Source organism: Helianthus annuus, chromosome 4, assembly GCF_002127325.2.
Source record: "Helianthus annuus cultivar XRQ/B chromosome 4, HanXRQr2.0-SUNRISE, whole genome shotgun sequence".
In the NCBI taxonomy this organism is placed as follows: Eukaryota; Viridiplantae; Streptophyta; class Magnoliopsida; order Asterales; family Asteraceae; genus Helianthus; species Helianthus annuus.
The window spans coordinates 42,846,084-42,870,787 of NC_035436.2; the positions used below are offsets into that span (position 1 = coordinate 42,846,084).

The 24,704-nt window shown below is 37.1% G+C and overlaps 2 protein-coding genes and 1 long non-coding RNA gene across 6 annotated transcripts; all 3 read left to right on the plus strand.

The window, feature by feature from the left end:
• The first annotated feature begins 3,288 nt into the window (after nt 1-3,288).
• On the plus strand, nt 3,289-7,280 carry LOC110934569 (calcium-dependent protein kinase 18-like). 4 transcript variants are annotated; one of them, XR_004891809.1, is made up of 10 exons: nt 3,289-3,515; nt 3,751-3,925; nt 4,046-4,094; nt 4,513-4,579; nt 4,678-4,719; nt 4,803-4,911; nt 5,099-5,269; nt 5,942-6,027; nt 6,127-6,365; nt 7,019-7,280. XR_004891809.1 is itself a non-coding variant. In XM_035989632.1 (4 exons), the coding sequence occupies exons 1-4, from the start codon at nt 3,410-3,412 to the stop codon at nt 5,159-5,161; spliced, it is 321 nt and encodes a 106-aa protein (XP_035845525.1). In that variant the 5' UTR covers nt 3,289-3,409; the 3' UTR covers nt 5,162-5,691. The 4 variants fall into 4 exon arrangements, 1 of the variants encoding a protein (XP_035845525.1); XR_004891810.1 differs by having other exon boundaries at nt 5,135-5,269; XR_004891811.1 differs by lacking the exon at nt 3,751-3,925.
• Nucleotides 7,281-18,628: 11,348 nt separating this feature from the next.
• LOC110936210 lies at nt 18,629-22,984 on the plus strand. The gene is made up of 4 exons (XR_002589814.2): nt 18,629-18,873; nt 22,090-22,190; nt 22,288-22,343; nt 22,792-22,984. It is a non-coding gene; the product is annotated as an uncharacterized LOC110936210 (long non-coding RNA).
• Nucleotides 22,985-23,019: 35 nt separating this feature from the next.
• Nucleotides 23,020-24,441, plus strand: LOC110933243. The gene has a single exon (XM_022176473.1). It carries the CDS (start codon nt 23,020-23,022, stop codon nt 24,439-24,441), a length of 1,422 nt encoding a protein of 473 aa, XP_022032165.1.
• Nucleotides 24,442-24,704: the final 263 nt, after the last annotated feature.

Below are 24,704 nucleotides of genomic sequence, written 5' to 3' on the forward strand. Positions count from 1 at the left end.
ACCATTGCCCTTGATTTTCTTGAATGTATATCTCTTAAATGTCAACATATACACGTGTGATTTAGTTTACAAAGATTTTTCAATGCCAAGAACCTCGATCAGAGAGTAAAAAAGGCGTAAGGTTCACAATGGTGTAAAATTAAAATGGGATATATCAAGCTAGGATTCGAGTTACAGGAAAAAGGGCCAAACCAACCACCCAAGAATGGAATCGTCGAGCGAAAACACTTGACAACCTCCTCGAGCATATTTTCTTGCCACCAGACCTTTCTGCATCAATTAGGAATCTGATGCCGTCACTAAACACATTCCTTAAATTGTAGCCATTTGTTAAGTGTTTTTTTTTGGTGTCTAATCCGCATATATATCACCATTGCCCTTGATTTTCTTGACTGTATATCTCTTAAATGTCAACATATACACGTGTGATTTAGTTTACGAAGATTTTTCAATGCCGAGAACCTCGATCAGAAAGTAAAAAAGGCGTAAGGTTCACACTGGTGTAAGATTAAAATGGGATATATCGGGCTAGGATTAGAGTTACAGGAACAAGGGCCAAACCAACCACCCTAGAATGGAATCGTCGAGCGAAAACACTTGACAACCTCCAAGAAGCAACTTTTCTTGCCACCAGTCCTTTCTCCATCAACTTGGAATCTGATGCCGTCACTAAACACATTCCTTAAATTGTAGCCTTTTGTCGAGTGTTTTTTTTTTTTGGTGTCTAATCCGCAAATATATCTCCATTGCCCTTGATTTTCTTGACTATATATCTCTTAAATGTCAACATATACAAGTGTGATTTAATTTATGAAGATTTTTCAATGTCGAGAACCTCGATTAGAGAGTAAAAGAGGCGTAAGGTTCCCAATGGTGTAAAATTAAAATGGGATATACCGGGCTAGGATTCGAGTTACAGGAACAAGGGCCAAACCAACCACCAAGAATGGAATCGTCGAGCGAAAACACTTGACAACATCCTAGAAGCAGCTTTTATTGCCACCAGACCTTTCTCCATCAATTAGGAATCTGATGCCGTAACTAAACACATTCCTTAAATTGTAGCCATTTGTCGAGTGTTTTTTTTGGTGTCTAATCCACATATATATCACCATTGCCCTTGATTTTCTTGACTGCGTATCTCTTAAATGTCAACATATACACGTGTGATTTAGTTTATAAAGATTTTTCAATGCCGAGAACCTCGATCAGAGTGTAAAAAAAGGCATAAGGTTCACAATGGTGTAAAATTAAAATGGGATATATCGGGCTAGGATTCGAGTTACAGGAAAAAGGGCCAAACCAACCACCCAAGAATGGAATCGTTGAGCGAAAACACTTGACAACCTCCTAGAGCAGATTTTGTTGCCACCAGACCTTTCTGCATCAATTAGGAATCTGATGCCGTCACTAAACACATTCCTTAAATTGTAGCCATTTGTTAATTGTTTTTTTTGGTGTCTAATCCGCACATATATCACCATTGCCCTTGATTTTCTTGACTGTATATCTCTTAAATGTCAACATATACACGTGTGATTTAGTTTACGAAGATTTTTCAATGCCGAGAACCTCGATCAGAGAGTAAAAAAGGCGTAAGGTTCACACTGGTGTAAGATTAAAATGGATATATCGGGCTAGGATTCGAGTTACAGGAACAAGGGCCAAACCAACCACCCTAGAATGGAATCGTCGAGCGAAAACACTTTACAACCTCCTAGAAGCAGCTTTTCTTGCCACCAGAACTTTCTCCATCACCTTGGAATCTGATGCCGTCACTAAACACATTCCTTAAATTGTAGCCATTTGTCGAGTGTTTTTTTTTGTGTCTAATCCGCATATATATCACCATTGCCCTTGATTTTCTTGACTATATATCTCTTAAATGTCAACATATACAAGTGTGATTTAGTTTACAAATATTTTTCAATGCCGAGAACTTCGATCAGAGAGAAAAGAGGCGTAAGGTTCACAATGGTGTAAAATTAAAATGGGATATACCGGGCTAGGATTCGAGTTACTGGAACAAGGGCCAAACCAACCACCCAAGAATGGAATCGTCGAGCGAAAACACTTGATTACCTCCTAGAAGCAGCTTTTCTTCCCACCAGACCTTTCTCCATCAATTAGGAGTCTAATGCCGTAACTAAACACAATCCTTGAATTGTAGCCATTTGTCGAGTGTTTTTTTTTGGTGTCTAATCCGCATATATATCACCACTGCCCTTGATTTTCTTGACTGCATATCTCTTAAATGTCAACATATACACGTGTGATTTAGTTTATAAAGATTTCTCAATGCCGAGAACCTCGATCAGAGTGTAAAAAAGGCGTAAGGTTCACAATGGTGTAAAATTAAAATGGGATATTCCGGGCTAGGATTCGAATTACAGGAACAATGGCCAAACCAACCACCCAAGAATGGAATCGTCGAGCGAAAACACTTGACAACCTCCTAGAAGCAGCTTTTCTTGCCACCAGAACTTTCTCCATCAATTAGGAATCTGATGCTGTCACTAAGCACATTCCTTAAATTGTAGCCAATTGTTGGGTGATTTTGTTTGTGTCTAATCCGCATATATATCACCATTGCCCTTGATTTTCTTGACTGTATATCTCTTAAATGTCAACATATATACACGTGTGATTTAGTTTACGAAGATTTCTCAATGCCGAGAATACAAGGGCCAAACCAACCACCCAAGAATGGAATCGTCAAGCGAAAACACTTGAAAACCTCCTAGAAGCAGTTGTTCTTGCCACCAGACCTTTCTCCATCAATTAGGAATCTGATGTCATCACTAAACACTTAAGAGATATACAGTCAATGAATTCAGTTTATCGTTAACAAGGGCCATACCAACCACCCAAGAATGGAATCGTTTATTGTTTTCTTGTTTTCTTGTTTTGGACATGCTGTATTTCAAGTTTCATGTATTGTAACAATTTTGCTATGAATGAAATCAGTTTATCTTTAATCTTATTGTCACTTTAGTGTAATGATGCAATGAGTAATCTATTTCGTCTCACTCCGATGTTTCCGCCATTAGTTAGGGTGTGACACCCTCACACTCATACACCATGCATGCATACATATATATGTATACTATATTAATAAGCATATCCAAAGGACTTCTTAAGGTCATTGAAATTTCTTTAAAACACCCCTAAAGCATAATGTACAAGTCTTTTAAACATCAGAAAACATCACTTTCCACTTATACCCTTCTACTTAAAAAAAACACGGATACATCAGTTCACATTCATTTCAAAACATTTCAAAATCCCGCTTCCTTGCTCCTCTCTCTCTCTCTCTATCTGGCGATTCCAGATCTGGATCTAGGGTTTTTCTCCAAGGCGATTCAAGATCTACCTTTCTCATTAACATCGGATCGATAAACAAATCTCAATGCATTCTCCATTCAGATCTAGCCTTTCACCGGAGACTCGGAGATCCCAATCGCAGCCACCACCGCCGTTCGCAACCACCACAACCGCTCTGAACAACCACCACCGTAAGTCGTCTCAATTTCTCACACTGATTCAAAAATTTTTTTCTTATGTGTCGTATCCTGCTACGTAACATTTGCTGAAGAGCCGGTGTTCTGCGTGTGGGTATCATGCTGCTCTTTGATTCGAAAAATTAGGGTTTTTGGTTATTTATTAGGCTATATTTTGCTGTGTGTAAATCTAGGTCTGTTTGTTGTATTTTGGATGGATAATTTTAGGTTATTCTCTGGTGTTTTTTAGGTCTAAAAATGGTTTTTTAAGTTGGTTAGGGTCTTTTACCCTACATACGATATCAGGTGAGTTTTGGTTTCGATCGTTTAATTTCCGGCCATATGAGTTTTGCTTTACGACTTTGCTTTTTGTTCTAAGCAAGTGTATGTCTCTTCTCTAGCCTTTCTCAAGATGCTTAAACACAGTAAGTACCAAATAATAGGGCTTCATTATGTTATATTGTTTTTGTTTTTTCATACTTTTGTATACGTTGGATTACAGTTGTAAAATTGCACAAGGATAATGTTTTATCCATGAATATTAGACAGGTTTGAGGGTACACCAAAAAGAAGCTCATTGTTACCAAGAACCAGGTACTATTCTTGAACATATGTGTTTTATTGTTTTATATAATGTATCAGATGTTTGGATCTTTAAATATCTTTATATGAAGAGTTATAATGGTTTATTTCATATTTTTAAATAGAGTTTGGGTGTTTTTGAATAGATCTTTCAATTAAACAAGAACATTTATTTTATAATTTTGTATAACTTTTTGGGTTCTTGATATAGTTGGTAGTGCATATTATGTTGCTCCAGAAGTAATAAGGCGTAGCTATGGGAAGAACATTTATTTTATAATTTTGTATAACTTTTTTTTTGGTAGGCTTGGTGATTATTGTTAAAATATGACTGATTAAGGTTAAAATCTTAAATGGTATTTGACGGTTTTTTTTTTCAAGAATTAATTAATATTTTTGGATAAAAGAATATTAATTAATTTTTTGACAGGACGTAGCAATCTAATAAACTTTTATGATGCATACGAGGACCATGGTTATGTCGTCCTTGTAATGGAGTAAGTCTTGCATTTTAAAATTCTCTTTTTATTTTCACTATTACTTCTATATTGCAAATATTGCATCTTAATTAAATATTCATACTTGTTTTTCTCAGGTTATGTGAAGGAGGAGTGCTTTTAGATAGAATACTTTCAAGGTTAGCATTTCGTGTTGTATGTATTTGAAGTTGTATTTTTTTCTTCAAAAGCGAGTATTTTAAAAGAATTGCGTACGTTGCAGGGGCAGAAAATACACGGACTATGATGCTAAGGGGGTGTTAATACAAATGTTGATAGTTGTTGCGTTTTGTCATCTTCAAGGTGTGGTTCACCGGGACTTAAAGCCCGAGGTGAGATGTTCGCTAATTCAAAACATGTATTTTTGTACTGTATTATGTAGACTTCATTTAACGGTGGCTAACCTATAAGTAGATCTTCTTATTTACAACTTTTAGCCTGTTGCTACAATAAATATGTACTTGATTAGAATTGAACTTGGACAATTTTCAACCGTTTGAGTGGTTTCATGACTCGCAGTTTCATAATGTCAAATTGGCTAAATTCCAAATGCAGCTGTATGTTACGATGCAAAAGAGCTGATATTGTTGGGTCTCAGTTTTGGTCAACACTCTGCAAAAGGCACTATCGAGAACTGGTTGCATCAAATTTGGCGGCATCATATTGCAAAATGGGCTGCTGGTTTTGTGGGTGGGTTCAACTACTGTACCAATTGCTGCACTGAATGGGTTCTGCAGGTTTTGATCGGTTTGGGTTGAAGCTGGCCATTACAAGTTGGGTTGGCCCGGAACTTTTTTTTATCACAACTCATGTATTATGTCAGTAATAATCTAATTTTTTGAATAACATAATTTTGGAGGTTTTAAAATATTAAAATTTTGTCTTAGACGCCTTTCGGCTTGTTTGCCCCATTCAGCAGTTTCCTTCAAGTGGTGAAAATTTCCGAAAAAGTATGAACACTAAACATGGACTTTTATAAACAATAAAAACTTGACACTTGTACGATCAATTGGGTCGATTTAGGTCTTGTTGTATTCTCAAATGGGTCAAATAAATATGTAACTAAGAATGGAATAGGTCAAATCGGTCCAAAGTCACCCAAAGTGTTACGCTTTTCTTTCTAGAATTCATATACAACCTTCTAAATCGGTTTACTTAATTGTATGGATTATTGTTGCAGTAGCTTAGTTTTTTCAATCATATTTAACGTGTTAGTTATTTTCCAAAAGTCTAAAATGAACAACAAAGTGGTGCGGGTCAACTCGTTTTGACCTATTATCTGACCCGTCCATTTGTGACATCTATATCTGTATATATAGATTTAAAAATTTTAAGGTCAGCATAAATTTTGCTATTTTGCAGGCGTCTCGCATAATACTTGCCCCCGATGGAGACGCGCCTGGTCAAGCCTTAGCTGAAGAGCTATCATGCCGCCTTGGAAAAGAAAGGTTGGCTTTGATGAATGTTGATGTTGACCCTACTTATGATTGGAAGTGAAGTGTGTGATTTACAATAACGCTCCTAAAGTTTTATTATTATTTAAACAGGTCTTGACGAGTCACTTGGCCAAGTAAAAATGAAAATGAGCGTTTTAAAGATGCTAATGAGGTTCTCATGTTCATGGGCCCAGCTGTATTGAGGGAACTTATTGAGTCTGCTGAATTGTACCCTATTAAAGGGTTACTCAACTTCAGATATTACTTCAGTGAAATTGATGCATATTACCATCAAACCCTTGGTATGGAGCATTTCAACCGGATGGAAAGCATTGGAGGATTTATATAATGTATGTTAATTGCTCTTTAAAACCTGTAACCATTTGTTACATCCCAAAACAGGCTGGCTAAAGTTGGTTTGATCCAAAACGGGATAAAGTAATAAAATAGTAACCGAGTTTCATTATTGTGCCAGTAAAGTCACTTATATATAACCAACTAAATTGAAAGGCCTAAATGGAACAATAATGAGACTTGGATATAATAAGTAACTTTTTACTTCGCAATTACCGTTTACTTTAGGTTAAACTTGAAAACGTAATCATTAAATATTAACCAAATTTCACATTTCAATGTCACTTTTAACATTTACCAAAAAAATACAACAGTGGAATTATATTGAATTTTGATGTTCTTTGTAGCTGGAAATATGTTTTGAGTGACTTAAATGAAATGATGAAGAAACTTGGTCACTATTAGGTGAAATACTCTCATTCAAAACATTTTTTACCAATTATTTTATTTTATATAAATAACAGTGTCATTAGTGATTAGAAGACCTTAATCACCTTATATTATTTTAACAATAGTTAAAAATTTTAAATAAAATAATTTTGGATGGTTTAGGCTTCTTTTCACAAGAGGTTTTAGGCATTATAAGTACACTTTGGGCAATCAATTTTCTTTTTAAGCTTCTTTTCACAATGACGTGGTCTGTGCTCAGGTTGTGCCGGGAGAGTTGAACGTAGTCACCGGAGTACTCAATTCAGGAAAGACTGAGTGGATTGATGCATTGTTATGTAATCTTAATCGAAGCGTTGGTTGGAAGTTTGCACTCTGCTCATTGACAACATTAAAGAATATAATAAATGTTATCATATAAGTTACATGTATAGCACACTGATAAGTGGTTGTATTTTTGATTCCCTACCACTGGTCAACATGTTTATCAAGGAACTCGGTTGCGTTTCATATTATATTCAGACCCGAACCCTTTAGTTGACTATTATAAACCGAACCCTTTAGTTGACTATTATAAATGTATTACGTATTAGTATTGTGTGACATGTGGGATGTAACGAGCTTAACATACCGAATTAACACTTTTATGCGTCATTGCTAACTCTTTCGATTCATAAGGAGCTTAACAAACCATATTCTTTTGGAACACTATGACACGTGTAGACATAACGAGCTAAATAGACAAAACATAAGGAGCTTAATAAACTGAACTAACCGGTATTCTTTTGGTTATGGGTTTTCTTTTGGTTCTGGGTTTGGTGATGTTCTTTTTAATGGCATCTACAATGATAGAAGCGTGAACCGAATAAGTACATTGTTGGATGTTCTTAATCACCTAACAAACCTCTAAAATTTTCAAGCTTTAGAGTGTGGCATTGTAATATGTTGCCTTCGCCGCATGCGCAGATGTCAGTGTTTTCTTTTTTTAAATGTTATTTACATAGTTACCACCCATCGAAAACGTCAAGCTTCGCGGCTGCCGAAGACCTCATTGTATCTGATGATACGATTTATCATTCAAAACAGTTGATTTACCCACATCTTAAAAACCCCTCATAACATACCTAGAATCATACAATTTTCTTTGTTTTCTCCTCAAGCCAGTAACCGGCCATCACACAATAACCACCAAACGCTATCACGAAACCACCAATCGCCGCACACCGTTGATTCTCCGCCGCGGAAGAAGGCTGCAACTGACCCTCACGTTCTGCTACACTGACACCATCGTCGTCGCATGGCACATCAAAAACTACATCCCCGTACATAGCCCTAAACTCACCAATCTAAGTGATGTTTCCCACCGCATCGCGCGGGTAAACGACTAGTGTGTGTATATATATATATATATATATATATATATTAGGTAATACAGGTATTTAACTGACTACGGGATATCTTATCTCGCGTTTTAATCGTGTTATATGGCGTTTATATTTATTTTTATTATTCTATAAAATTTAATTCGCCATAGTATTGTTGAACCATATTTTATTTGTCTTGACTGACTACATTGTCTGTATTTTGAAGTATACGCGTTGTATTGCGCAGTATGCGCTTAAATTTGCAAAATAGAGATTTTAAGCGTTCTAATTAATTTTTCTTCATGAATATGATTAAAAATAGAACTTTAGTCATAACGGAATATTTTTAGGATTTTAACAGTAACCGTATGGTCACCGACATTCGTTTCGCACTTTGTTCGTTGCGCGATAAGCGTTTATCTTATTATTGTCAACATAATATTTAACAAAGTTTGGATTTTTCCAACATAACACATTCCACATAATAACACCACATTTAATAAAATACTGTTGTTTATTCATAACATGTGTCACACTAGTACAGTACAGGCTAAAATATCCGGGTGTCACACTTCCTTCATCAACCTCTCTCTCTCTCTCTCTCTCTCTCTCTTTCTCTCTCTCTCTCTCTATCTCTCTCTCTCTCTTATCAACACTCTTCATCAACAGACCCACAAGTTACCCAGCCACACAAGAATCAAATCGTCGGTGGATCGTGATAGAAAACCTGTTTACATGAGAGAGAAAAGGCAATGACCAGCTGTCATCGTCGAAGAATTCCAAAACCATCATCATCGTCTCTAACCGCCATGAACGACCCCACATAAAAACATCACCAATCTATTATCATCGGAGAATCGCCACCGTCACCGGAGTGACCACCATTATCACCGTCGTCTGTAGCAGTCATCAGAAAGGGGGAGGTTGGCCAGCTCCCTCTCCTTAATTCCACTCTCCGATATCTCCCCCTTTTCTCTACAACTGTCCACCTCTCCCTAGATTCTCTCCAACTCTTTCTTTCTCAAGAGTTTTGTGGGAAATTATAACAACCTGAAACCGACACCCTCATAATTTTTCTGACACCCTAAAAATATTTAAAATATCCTAATATGTCCAAAAAATACACCCCATACGTGAAAACGGGCCCCGAATACCTTAAATATTAATAAAATAAATAAAAATCAAATTTTTAAGCTTAGGCGGGCCGCGTAAGCCACCCCTTAAGCTTACGTGGGCCGCAAGAGATCAAGAACGCGGCAACACCCCAGGCCGACACGTGTCATCATCGTGGCAGGTCTAGTCGATGATCCGAACGAGCTAGGGCGTTGACAAGAGTTGACTCGGGCCGCGTAGGCCCTTGTCTTCTCTTACGCGGGCTGTGTAGAACTCGAATTCAGCCCCTATATAATGGGAGCTCGGGTCTTCAGTCTGTCTCGTCCAAAACTTTCTTTCTTTCTCTCAATTTTACATAGCGAGGTTCTGCTACGATGTAAGTATCATAACCCCTGGAGACGTATTAGATACTCTGCCAGATTGATCTAGGGTTCCGTAACGGCTGTCGTGGTTCTGCCCAACGTAGTCGTTGGAATGCCATCTCAGGGAGGGTATTGCTAATGTTAACATGGGTTATTATACTAACACGTGTGCATTTGTGTAATTTATAGATTATTCCCAGGAAATCCTTACTGAAAATCCTAAGACAGCAATGTGAGTAATCCTCTTTTTGTGTTAACTGTTTTTACAAAACCTCACACGATTAATTATATACTAAGCAGTTATTGAGTATTTGTAAGAATACAATTATCATGAGTATGTTGGGGTTTTGTATACAAAGTTTGTTACCACCTGGTCAAGGAGTACCATTTCCACAAGTTGAGTATGACAGTACCATGGATGTTAATTGTTATAACTTGGAAACAAATGTAATTGTGAGATCGCCCTCAATACAGTACAATGGTTTTTATTTAAACTTGATTAAACTGGAATTCAATCACCAGTATTTCCCACTGACAAAATATTTTTAAACGCGTTTCAGGTAACAAAATGTGAAAGCCAAATAGAAGCCAGCTGGACAGCACTGGAGGCTTGGAAAAGTGGTAATAAAGTTACCTAATAATAAAATAGATGTTTTTATTAAATAAAAATAGGGTGTATCCCTATGAAGATGTGTGTACTGAAAACTTGGGTTTTACCCGTGTGTTTAATATTATAAAAGTGTGGTATTTTACTCTGATAAAATATTTCCTAACTACGGTCCTGATGAAAATTTCGCTGCCAAATTAGACAATAACAGGATACCACCGAAACTGGATCACGGCCACCCACTCCCGGGATAGGGGTTGGGGTTGTGACAGAAGGTGGTATCAGAGCTAAGCCATTGATTCAGCCACAGAAGTGTTCTACTGACACCAAAATTCTAAGTGTTAGGAAATAAATAAAGGAATACATGCATAATTGTATTTTCTTGTTATGTGTTATCTGACTATTTGTTAGTTTACAGTATGAGCGACCAAGGACCATCTGACGCGTATCGTCAATTGTCTAGTTCGCCTAGAAGCGAAGGTGCCTCTTCTCAGCCTGCCCTCTCGGGGTACTCTGCTGATACAGAAGAAGGAATATTCGTATTTAAGGCTCAAACTGAAGAGTCATTTCCTCAGAAAAAGAGGGGATGGTTCAGTAGGGGAGCACACGAGCGTAGAAAGCGTATGAAAAAGTTATAAGACCAGAGAGCACTAGCCGCAGCTAAAAGAGAAACCGATGCTTATGCCCAAGATGTGCTTAATAGGGGTATAGCCAATATCCATATCTTAGCAACCACTGCAGCTGACCCAAACCTGGAGCAAATGTTAGCACCACAACCACAACCACAACCACCAATTCCTGACCAACCCATGGAAATAGAAAACCCTGAAAACCAAGTAGAAATGCATGATTTCAATCCGGAGGAAATACCTAGCGTACCTGCACCAAATCCCCTAGACCCAAATTACGACCCATATGGTGGGATGACAACAGGGACTATGTGCAACGTTACCCCATCCATGAAGATTTGCCTATGCCCAATCTAGGAGCCTACCCGGGGTTAGATCCTTTAGATCTCTATTACGATAACGATGCATTCATTAGGGAGATTTTAGAGAATGCTTACCTATACCAGGCCCCGTACCAGGAACCCGCACCCCAGATTCCAAACCCAGTCCTAGAACCTGCACCCCCAATGAGTGCAGACAACGTACAAGAACTTAGGACTTTTGGTGAAGAAATTTTAGAAAGCAGTGACAGAATGAGACAGTTGGGAGAGCGTCTCGTATGGAAATACGACGAACGCAATATAGATTTTTGGATGAATCCATATCCTTGAATCGATGGTGGAGATGGTAGAAATAATAATAATAATAATAATAATAATAATAATAATAATAATAATAATAATAATAACAACAATAATAATATAATAATAATAAATATGTGTGTATGTGTATAAAAAAACCTACGGATGCCTACTACTAGTAGTGTAACTTTAAATTTCAGTCGGTATTGTAATTTTAAATTCAGTACAAGTATGTAATAGACGCATAGTATATGAATAGAGTAAAAGTCGCAATGCTCGACGTTTTTGACCAAAATGCGTGTCATGTGATTGGCTATATTCAAATATTATTGGTGATATTAATATGTGGTAAATGTTTAAAAATTCAAATGGACAACGAAGTGAATCAGGAAAACCAGAATGATAATATCCAGGACGACAACAACTCGAATAACGATAATCTGAATAATGAGAATCCGAATAACAATGGAAACCATGTGGATAATGGTGCCATCCAACATATAGTGGCACAAGGAATCATAGATGCAATGACATTTATTATCCAAAATGTTAAGGAAGCCGAAAATAAAAGTAAGTATAGCGGTAAGTGACCAACTGAACTAGAACACAGCGTGAACAATGGACCCGTACTTCAAGTGCCCATTCCCAAAAGAAGAAGAACCATGCCATATGGTTGTTCTTATAAAGAATTCTGGTCCTGCAAACCAATAGAATTCTCGGGCAATGAAGGACCCATTGCAGCTCTACGCTGGATAGAGAAGACTGAGGCTGTTCTGAAAATAAGCAAGTGTGCTGAAGAAGATAAGATAATGTTTGCTTCTAATCTATTTAAGAACTCAGCCCTAGAATGGTGGAACACTATCCTCCAGTCAAGAGGAAGTGATAGGGTATATAACATGGAATGGGAAGAATTCAAAAACATGGTAGAAAGGAAATTCTGCCCTCCTAATGAAAAGGAATAAATAGCAAACAAGTTTCTGAACCTTAGAATGACCGGAGTAGATAGTAAGGGGTACACTACTACATTCTTCGAATATGCTAGAATAGTGCCAACCCTTGCATCACCTGAACCAGTATTAATCTCCCGTTACATCTGGGGATTAATCGGGGAGATTAGGCATGTAGTCAAGGCAGCTAGACCTCAAACCATAGAAGAAGCTGCAGAACTAGCCAATACCTTGACAGATGAATTAATCCGTACTAGAGAAGAAGACCAGAAGAGAAACCTAACCCAAAGGCTTACCCAATAATTCCGTTCTAGGAATTCCAACCGTAGGAATGTAGGTTCTACCTCTGCACCGTACTGCAAAACCTGCAGAAAGAAGCATTCAGGAAGATGCTCCACTCACTGCAATTTCTGCAAAGCACCAAGACACAAGGAAGAAGATTGCAAGAGGAAATCTAGTAATGGACTGTGTTTCAACTATGGAAAAAAGGTCACATCAAGCCAAATTGTCCGAAATTAGCTCCAGCTACAAACAACAAGAACCCTAAAAATGCTAGAGCATTTGTTCTAACTGCAGATGAAGTCAAGATGATTCCGGACGTCATAGCTGGTAGGTTTTTAGTTAATGATATTTTTGCTAAAGTATTATTTGACTCTGGCGCGAACAAAAGTTTTATTAATACTTCGTTTGCAGACTTCTAAATCAATCATTAACTAAACTACCACAAGAATGTCTGGTAGAGACAGCAAATGGAGAAACCGTTAGGATTTCTGAAATCTTGCAGGGAGCAAGAATAAAAATTTTTAATCAAAAATTTATTGCAAACCTTTACCCAATGAATCTGGCAGGATTTGATGTTGTATTAGGAATGGATTGGTTAATAGCCAATAAAGCCAGTATTTTATATGATCAAAAGTCAATCCAAGTAAATTCACGAAGGGGTGAAAATATCATAATTAAAGGAATAACCCAGTTAGATCCACTAAGTTCATCTCTGTGATGAAAACTACAAGTTTTATAAGAAAAGGATCTATAGTATATTTGATTTCTATAATCATTAACACTAAAGGAAAAGAACTAAAAGACATTCCAGTAGTGTCTCAGTTTTCAGATGTATTTCCAGAAGAATTGCCAGGATTACCGCCAGACAGGGAAGTTGAATTCAGAATCCATCTGCTACCAGGAACTGCACCGATTGCCAAAGCACCCTATCGTTTGGCACCCGCCGAATTGCAAGAACTGAAGAAACAGTTAGACGAATTGTTGGAGAAAGGATTCATACAGCCAAGCTCATCGCCATGGGGAGCACCAATACTGTTTGTCAAAAAGAAGGACGGATCAATGCGTATGTGCATTGACTACTGTGAATTGAACAAGGTCACGATTAAGAATCGGTACCCATTACCAAGGATCGATGATCTGTTCGATCAACTTCAAGGAGCTCGATTTTTCTCTAAAATCGATTTAAGATCAGGATATCATCAATTAAAGGTACAGGAAGAGGACATTCCTAAAACCGCATTTAGAACCAGGTATGGCCATTATGAATTTACTGTCATGCCATTTGGTTTAACCAATGCCCCAGCCGCATTTATGGACATGATGAACCGAATATGTAAGCCATATTTGGATAAATTCATAATTTTTTTTATTGATGATATTCTAATTTACTCTAAGAGTAAAGAGGAACATGCAAAGCATTTACACTTACTTTTAAGTTTATTAAGAAAGGAAAAGCTTTATGCTATGTTTTCCAAGTGCGAGTTTTGGTTAGAGCAGGTACAATTTCTTGGACACTTAGTTAATCATGAAGGAATTCATGTGGATCCAACAAAGATCGAGGCAATTACCCAATGGAAAACCCCTGAATCACCAACCGAGGTTGGAAGTTTCTTAGGATTGACCGGTTACTATAAAAGATTCATTCGAGATTTTTCTAGAATAGTCATTCCCTTAACCAAGTTAACCTATAATTCATTAAGTTTGAATGGGGACCAAAACAAGAAGAAGCCTTTAGAATCCTTAAGCAAAGACTAACCCATGCACCTATATTAGCATTACCAGAAGGATCTAAAGACTTTGTAGTCTATTGTGACGCTTCTAAATTAGGTTATGGATGTGTGTTAATGCAACGTCAAAAGGTGATAGCTTACGCATCTAGACAACTTAAGAATCATGAAGAGAATTATTCAACCCATGATCTAGAACTAGGAGCCATAATTTTTGCTCTTAAGATTTGGAGACATTATCTTTATGGTAGTAAGTTTACCGTATTCACAGATCATAAGAGTTTAAGGTATGTCTTCGGGCAAAAAGAGTTGAATATGAGACAAAGACGCTGGATGGAGATTCTTAGTGATTATGATTGTGATATTCAGTATCATGCAGGAAAAGCCAATGTAGTGGTGGCTGATGCTTTGAACCGAAAATATCATGAAAAACCAAAAAAGGTACGTTCTCTTAAATTAAATCTACAAGTAGATTTAAACGATCAGATTAGAAAAGCACAAGAATCAGTAATCAAGGATGATACTGAAAAATTAAAAGGAATGATTAAAGAATTAGAACAAGGAACTGATGGAATTTGGAGATTCCATAAAAAGAGAATGTGGATACCTAAATTAGGAAATCTACGCCACCATATATTAGAAGAAGCCCATAAATCTAAATATACGATGCATCCAGGAAGTGATAAGATGTACCAGGATTTAAGGAAAAATTTCTGGTGGATAGGAATGAAAAAGGATATAGCAGCTTACGTTTCTAAATGTTTAACTTGTTCACAAGTTAAAGCTGAGCATCAGAAACCCTCAGGATTGGTGCAACAGCTAGAAATGCCAGTTTGGAATGGAAATGGGAATTGATAACAATGGATTTTGTTACCAAATTACCCAAAACAAAAAAAGGTAATGATACAATCTGGGTGATTGTAGATAGGCTAACTAAGTCAGCTCATTTCCTACCAATGAAGGAAACTTATAGTATGGAACAATTAGCCAAATTGTATGTAAATGAAATTGTGTCATTACATGGAATACCTTTATCAATTGTTTCTGATAGGGATAGCCGTTTTACCTCTCATTTTTGGGCAAGTTTCCAAAAAACAATGGGAACCAAGTTAAATCTAAGCATAGCTTACCATCCTCAAACGGACGGACAAAGCGAAAGGACAATTCAGACAATGGAAGACATGCTTAGAGCTTGTGTAATTGATTTCGAAGGTAATTGGGACGATCACTTACCTTTAATAGAATTTTCTTATGATAACAGTTATCACACAAATATCAATGTTGCACCATTCGAAGCACTTTATGGACGAAAGTGCAGAACCCCAGTGTATTGGGCAGAAATTGGGGAAAAGCAACTATCTGGACCTGAAATAGTACAGGAAACAACCGACAAAATCATTCAAGTCAAGGAACGACTGAAAGCAGCATGTGATCGACAGAAGAGCTACGCTGATAACAGACGTAAGCCGTTAGAATTTCAGGTAGGTAACAAGGTATTGTTAAAAGTCTCTCCTTGGAAAGGAGTGGTAAGATTCATCAAAAGAGGGAAGCTAAGTCCCAGGTATGTTGGACCTTTTGATATTATTAGAAGAATAGGACCTGTAGCTTATCAGCTACAACTGCCAGAGGAAATGGCAGGAATACACGATGTATTTCATGTATCAAATCTCAAGAAATGCTTAGCTGATGAATCACTCGTAGTGCCTCTTAAGGATATAGAGGTAAATGAACAACTCACATTTGTAGAAAGGCCTCTACAGATTGAAGATAGGAAAGTCAAGAATCTCAAGCATAAAAGATTAGTTCTGGTCAAAGTAAAGTGGGACTCTAAAAGAGGACCTGAGTACATATGGGAGCTTGAATCAGAAATGCAAAGAAAATATCCACACTTGTTCCAGTAGACCTCGAGGACGAGCTCTAAAACAAGGTGGGGAGGATATAACAATCTGAAACCGACACCCTCATAATTTTTCCGACACCCTAAAAATATTTAAAATATCCTAATATGTCCAAAAAATACACCCCATACGTGAAAACGGGCCCCGAATACCTTAAATATTAATAAAAATAAATAAAAATCAAATTTTTAAGCTTAGGCGGGCCGCGTAAGCAACCCCTTAAGCTTACGCGGGCCGCGAGAGATCAAGAACACGGCAACACCCCAGGCCGACATGTGTCATCATCGTGGCAGGTCTAGTCGATGATCCGGACGAGCTAGGGCGTTGACCAGAGTTGACGCGGGCCGCGTAGGCCCTTGTCTTCTCTTACGCGGGCCGCGTAGAACCCGAATTCAGCCCCTATATAATGGGAGCTCGGGTCTTCAGTCTGTTTCGTCCAAAACTTTCTTTCTTTCTCTCAATTTTACATAGTGGGCACTATACACGGGTGTAATACCCTCCTAAATAGCGAGGTTCTGCTACGATGTAAGTATCATAACCCCTGGAGACGTATTAGATACTCTGCCAGATTGATCTAGAGTTCCGTAACGGCTGTCGTAGTTCTGCCCGACGTAGTCGTTGGAATGCCATCTCGGGGAGGGTATTGCTAATGTTAAACTGGGTTATTATACTAACACGTGTGCATTTGTGTAATTTATAGATTATTCCCAGGAAATCCTTACTGAAAATCCTAAGACAGCAATGTGAGTAATCATCTTTTTATGTTAACTGTTTTTACAAAACCTCACACGATTTATTATATACTAAGCAGTTATTGAGTATTTGTAAGAATACAATTATCATGAGTATGTTGAGGTTTTGTATACAAAATTTGTTACCACCTGGTCAAGGAGTAACATTTCGACAAGTTGAGTATGACCGTACCATGGATGTTAATTGTTATAACTTGGAAACAAATGTAATTGCGAGATCGCCCTCAATACTGTACAATGGTTTTTATTTAAACTTGATTAAATTGGGATTCACTCACCAGTATTTCCCACTGACAAAATATTTTTAAACACGTTTCAGGTAACAAAATGTGAAAGCCAAATAGAAGCCAGCTGGACAGCACTGAAGGCTTGGAAAAGTGGCAATAAAGTTACCTAATAATAAAATAGATGTTTTTATTAAATAAAAATAGGATGTATCCCTATGAAGATGTGTGTACTGAAAACTTGGGTTTTACCCATGTGTTTAATATTATGAAAGTGTGGTATTTTACTCTGATAAAATATTTCCTAACTACGGTCCTGATGAAAATTCTGCTGCCAAATTAGACAATAACAGGATACCACCGATACTGGATCACGGCCGCCCGCTCCCGAGATAGGGATCGGGGGTTGTGACAGAAATGAAGCGGTGGTTGGTGTTTTATGATAAAAGAAATGGTGGTGGTTTTAGTACTTGGAGTTGGGTGGTTGGCCGAAGTTGCTGCGATGATGGTTGGTGTGCTCGGGGTTGGGTGGCCGGTTAGATGGTTACGGTGGGGTGGGTTTGTCGAGAAGACATGGTAGGAGGGGATATGAGCGACGTGGATGGGTTTGGTGGTTGTGGTTGGGATTTGGGTGGTGGTGTTATGGTGGTGTGGAAGTGTGAAGGTGTTATGGTGGTGGTAGTGGTTTGATGGTGCAGAGAATAATGAGAAAGAGAGAAAGAAAAGAGGAAAGGGGTGGGTAAAAGGTGGCCCATATTTATTATTTTTTATTAGTAAGGGCATTTTAGTCATTTCACACTCACTTAACTAAGGGGCTGTTTGGCAACATCTGAATGGTTAAGTACTGAACCAGTAAGAGGTCTGAACCAGTAAGTGCTGAACCAGTAAGTGGCTGAATTATTAAGAGCCTGTATAATGCTTAACCGTTCAGAGGCAAATGCCTGAACAATTCAGATTAGAGGTCTTAACCATTCAGACTCTGTATAAATCTTAACCATTCAGAGGCAAATGTCTGAACCATTCAGACATCTACTCGTGAAACAAACAGTCTGAACCATTAAGTGCTGAACCAGTAAGAGGTCTGAACCATTAAGAGGCTCATTAAAAGGTAAACAAACAGCCCCTAAGAAAATTAACCTCATCAATCACTAGTACAAAACTGGTTTTATGGGACAGTTCAAATAACTTTTTGGAGCGGTTTAGAAAAACACAGTGTCAAAAAACCCCTACAAAATTTCATTGTATAAGAAAATGGGTCAATAAGGTTTATTTGGGCCAGTCTAAAACAAACCGGGTTATTAAAAGAAATCATTTGGGGCGGCGCATTATTTTGGGACGGTTAAAGTATTTGGGGATGTGGGCCGCATTCTTCTGGGACGGTTATACCTTTTGAGACGAAGGGTTTATCTTCTCAGTCTCTCTGCCACGAACGACAATAATCTTCGCTGAGATCCTCCTCCTTCCCAAATTAGACTAGATCAGAGCTCCTTTGTCTTCCGAAGCATCTTCCAAAGGCGCCGCATTTGGATTACAACAGTGATTTTCCATTCTTCCCGGCACACCTCGGCGAATTTCTGTCGTCCAGCGTAAAGGTGAGTTTTTATTTGATGCTCTGGTATAACGCATGCATTTGTTAAAGAAGATTATGCTTTAAGAACATAGATTTAAGGATCTTTTGTTTGAAACCCTACCCGACCCGTTAACACCGCCAGGGACCATCTTTAGTTAAACCCCTAGTGAAATGTTAGGTTTGCTTAGTGACCCACTGGCATCCATTTCACCTCCAGCAATCATATTAAAAAGGATTATACTTTAAAACATAAATTTAAGGATTGTGAGTTTGAAACCTTACCTGACCCGATAACACCCCTAGGGACCATCCATTTTTGCACCCCTAGTGAAGTATTAAGTTTGCTTACTGGGTTGCTTGAATCCATTCTTATCAATAGCGAGTGTATCGATTGCTATAGTGCGCTACGTAGCGTATAGGTCTAGGCTCGCTATTAGGGTTGTAGCAATAGATAGCTATTAGACAATTTATTTATTCTTTTTTCATATAAATAGCAATTAAATATAGCTATAAAGTAGCTGGATTTTAGGTTTTTGTTAAATATACATGTAAAATACCATATATACCATGGTATTTTGATATAATATACATATAAAATATATTAAAATATTTTTTCAAGTGTATCGCCATGTATAATATTTAGTTTTTATATCTGCAGATATACCATATTTTTTATATGGTATTTTGATATAATATACATATAAAAAATTTTAAAATATTTTTCCAAGAACACCACCCAACACTTTCTGCACATGATTCGCTACCTCGATAGATGATTTTCCGCCACCCTTAACTGTCATTTCCTCGGGCAAACGCTCAAGGAACGTGATCTCATGTGTTGGACTCGGGTTCCTGATGTAGAAATACGGGTCCCAGAACTTAACACCGCGAACCGTTGTACCATGGAACATGTTCTGTTTAAGGTTCATAGCCACTGGGACAATCCTGTCACTTAACTCAGCAAACAAGGGACTGGACCGTAGTAAGAAAGGTTCACGACAAGTGGTGCCTTCCGGGCAGAACACTAGGTCCCCTTTCTGGAGTAACTCTTTGATACGAGCAGCATCCACTTCACGGTCACGAGTGAGGGCAATTGCGGGAGTTGGTGACATGAATCTCGAGAGTTTGGTAACACTGTAAGTATTGAATATGTGTGATGACTCGTGACATGTTCGAATATGTGTGATGACTTGTCACATGTTTACTTCTATAACTTTTTTTTCCGTAAGCATAATATTGGTAGCTACAGCTCAGTTGAGTCCATGCTTTTTTATCTTTTGATCAAGCCCATCTTATATTTCTATTTGATGACTCGTCACATGTTTACTTGTATAACTTTTTTTCCTAAGTTAAGTTCAGAAACTATTGTTTCGCTATTCAATATTTCGTTTCCTGCATTGAAATTAAACATTTTAGTTTTAATACTAATTCAACTCTCATGTGATGCTACATCACTATCCTCATCTCCTTTAGTTCTTCTCAACACACAAATCAGTTGATTTTAAAAACAATTAATTCTAACTTACTGTATTTTTGTGAGTTGACCTACGACTAAAAAAGTCAACTGTGGAATCCACATCATTGAATATATGTCATCTACTCATCTACCTCCGGGTTCAGAAAATCACATATATTTTGATATATCCATAGAAAATACTGTTAACTAAGTAAAACTTGCAAAGAAAGTAAAAAAGTTTGACTTTTTAAGACTAAAAAGAAACATTTTGTTTGTTGTCAACTGTCATGAGCATAGCAAAACAATGGTTAAAACAAAAAACAAACCAGAGTTTTACAATGGCTATGACTTGCACTTGGACGCAAACCGTTTTGTGTTACTTACAGTGTTAGCAAACTCTCGAGATTCATGTCACCAATTCTCGCAATTGCCCTCACTCGTGACCGTGAAGCGGATGCTGCCCGTATCAAAGAGTTACTCCAGAAAGGGGACCTAGTGGTCTGCCCAGAAGGCACCACTTGTCGTGAACCTTTCTTACTACGGTTCAGTCCCTTGTTTGCTGAGTTAAGTGACAGGATTGTCCCAGTGGCTATGAACCTTAAACAGAACATGTTCCATGGTACAACGGTTCGCGGTGTTAAGTTTTGGGACCCGTATTTCTACTTCATGAACCCGAGTCCAACATATGAGATCACGTTCCTTGAGCGTCTGCCCAAGCAACAGAAACTTTAACCAGTAGATTTGAGATCACTTATGGATTAAGGCTTATAGTTGAATTTACTGTGGATTTTTGTTTAGACGAACCAGGTACTTTCAATTAATGAATGGTTTCATATTAGGTTGAATCTTGTTGACTAATTATTAATTTTATTAGCAAGTAGCTGGGTTTAATTGTGAGAATTTAGTTGCGATTTATGAACAATTTTTGTTTGGGTTTTCACAAGATACATATATTGATACCAGAATATAGCAAAACTTGAGTTCTTTGTTTGATTATACCTATTAAAGATGTGTAAGTTTGTAAATTGTTATAAAATGCTCTGCAAATGTGGACTGCAGAGGCTAGCAGTTAAAGACTTTTTATGTAATATGCTATAAAGATTTTGAAGGTATGATGTTAGGACAAAAGTATGAAATTTAATTTTTTTATGGTTTAGTAAAAAAAAGGGTAAAATGGTCATTTTCTAATCTATTTCTAAGGAAATCGAGTTTGGATTTAGGGTTGGGTTGGGTTGCGGGTCAAATTAGGTTCAGGTTAAAACGGGTCCGGGTCAGAATGGGTCAAATAAAAAAGGGTTGTTTTGGTTCGGGTCGGGATGGGTTCGGGGTCAAAACGGGTTCGGGTTGGAACGGGTCCGGGTTGGAATGGGTTTCGGGTCGGGTTGTACTGTACTGTTTTGGATACCTCATTTTGACCTTCTCAAATCATCCGAGATATACGATTTGAGTTTTGATTTGAAGTCATCAGACTTGAGCTTAGATCCCATTAATATTATGATTTTTAATAAATGTATGCGTCTTAAACTTGGTGACATGTTTTAATTATGTGTTTAGTTTTTATTATATCGTTTCCTGATTTTTTTTTTCTTTTTATTAGAATCACCAGAAAGAATATTGTATATTTTGGTCAGTTTGAACCTCTAATGATGAGTTAAAAAGTAATTACTTATTGAGATACCCATATACGCAAGTCATGATGCAACAAAAGTGACGAAGCTCGTTCATTATATGCTTTCCCTTTTAATATTTTTCTAACCTCTTCTTCATTTTATTGTACTTTAGAAACACTGTTACTCCCAAAACCATAGCCACAGTCCACTTGATTGAGTTAGCTGTATCTTCTCAAATCTTCAGCTTTAAATTCATTCAACAACCCATATAAGGTAGGAAAATTTCATTTTGTTTCATTAATTGTTAATATATTTTTACTTTTAGTTAATTTCATTCATGTATTAATTGATTATATGCTTTTAATTGTAGTTAAAAATTTAAGAATTATAGTTTCGTCAACTCTTCATTCTATCACCAATTTAAAGGTACGGAAATTCTATTCATATTCCATTTGTTGTTATATATATTGATTATATGCATATACATCTAGATCTAGATAACCTTTAGAGTATACCCGTCCGAAATTTATCTAATAGAGATAAATTTTGGATTGTCCCCATTTTGGGACTGCTTTTTGAATATTCTATCTCATTAGGATGTGTATATGTTTTAACGGGTTGGCTGTTTAAGAAAAAATCGGTAGCATTTCGCCTTAGCTCCTTCGAGTTTGCGGGTTATACGCATACTTGGGGAGTTAAGGCGAAATGCTGTCGATTTTTTCTTAAATAGTCAACTCGTTAAAATATATACATATGAGATAGAATATTCAAAAAGTGGGTTAGGATCCACCGCCTTAGAACACTAGTTTACACCATATATGTGTGTGTATATATATGCAATTATATGATTTATTTGTTTATTTTTAATTTGCAGATGGATCGTACTTACGGGATGTACCATACCACACGTACAAGCTCGACATATACGGATGGCGTTCGAAATTTTCTTAGGGTTGCTGAAACACATCGGTTGAATAGTGGAAGTGGATTGATTTGTTGCCCTTGTACAATTTGTAAAAATTTCCAAAGATTTAATGATATCAAAGACATACAGTTTCATTTAATTACACGTGGTTTTATGCCTAGATACACATGTTGGTCAATGCATGGGGAATCACTTACCAACACTAGCACAACGTTAATCAATCTAGATGATGATAATAGGGAGAACAATGATTCAAATATTGATGACGATAATGACCATTTTAATGACCCCAATGACAACTTAAATGAAATGTTTCATGATTTAGAGACTAATATTGGTGCGGATGATCAAGAAAAATTACAACTCTTTGAAGAAGAAGGAAAACCGTTGTATCCCGGTTGTGAAAAATTTTCGAAACTTAATGCTGTGTTGAAGTTGTTTCAATTAAAGTCAAAAAACGGATGGAGTGATAAAAGTTTCACAAATTTATTAGTGCTTTTGCACTACATGCTTCCGGAAGGTAATGAGTTACCGCTTTCGACATACCGAGCAAAAAAGTTGATGTGTCCTATGGGATTAGAAATTGAAAGAATACATGCATGTCCAAATGATTGTATGTTGTATAGAAATGAGTTCGAGAATGAACATAAATGTTTTAGATGTAATGCATCGAGGTATAAGCGTAAAAAAGAAACCGATGAAGTTGATGATGATGTGACAAAAAATGGGCCACCGGCTAAAATGTTGTGGTATTTTCCCATCATACCGAGATTGAAACGTCTGTTTTCAAACGAAAAAGAGGCAAAACTATTACGTTGGCATTCAGATGAGCGTGTAAATGATGGAAAATTAAGACACGTGGCAGATTCACCTCAGTGGAGAAACATTGATAACATGTATCCAGAATTTGGAGAAGAGAATAGAAACATACGGTTTGGATTTAGTTCAGACGGAATCAATCCTTTCGGCAACATGAGTAGTCTCCGTAGTACGTGGCCGGTTCTTTTATGTATCTACAATCTTCCACCGTGGTTAGCCATGAAACGAAAATACATTATGATGTCTTTGTTGATTCAGGGTCCGAAACAACCTGGTAATGATATTGATGTTTATTTGTCTCCTTTAATTGAAGACTTAAAAACTCTATGGAGTTCAGGTGTAGATATGTATGATGCTTACAAGAAAGAACAATTTAAATTGAGGGCCATGATTTTTTGCACCATAAGTGATTTTCCTGCGTACGGTAACTTGTCAGGGTACAAGACGAAAGGTAAGAAAGCATGTCCTGTTTGTGAAGATGAGACAAGTTCAGTATATTTAAAAAATTGCAAAAAAACTGTATACATGGGACATCGAAGATTCCTTCCAGATGGTCACATTTATCGAGAGAAAAAGGAAGAGTTTGATGGTAGTACCGAGCTCCGAAAGATAAGGAAACGATTTGATGCATTTTCAAGAGTTAAAAATTTAAAAACTGTGTTGGGAAAAAAAACTGTGTCGGGAAAAAAATTGTGTTGGGAAAAAGAACTCGCGTTGAGAAAGGTGTTATTTGGAAAAACAAGTCAATCATTTGGGAATTACCTTACTGGAAACATTTAGATGTTAGACATTGCCTAGATGTTATGCATATTGAAAAAAAACGTATGTGATAGCTTGTTAGGCTTATTGTTAAATATTCCCAGTAAAACGAAAGATGGGATAAATGTCCGTAAAGACATGGTAAATATGGGAATACGTAAAGAGCTTGCCCCTGTTGAGAGAGACAACCGTATTTTTCTGCCACCTGCATGTTATACTATGTCAAGAGAAGAAAAAACAAAGTTTTGCAAATGTTTACATGATATTAAGGTACCATCAACTTA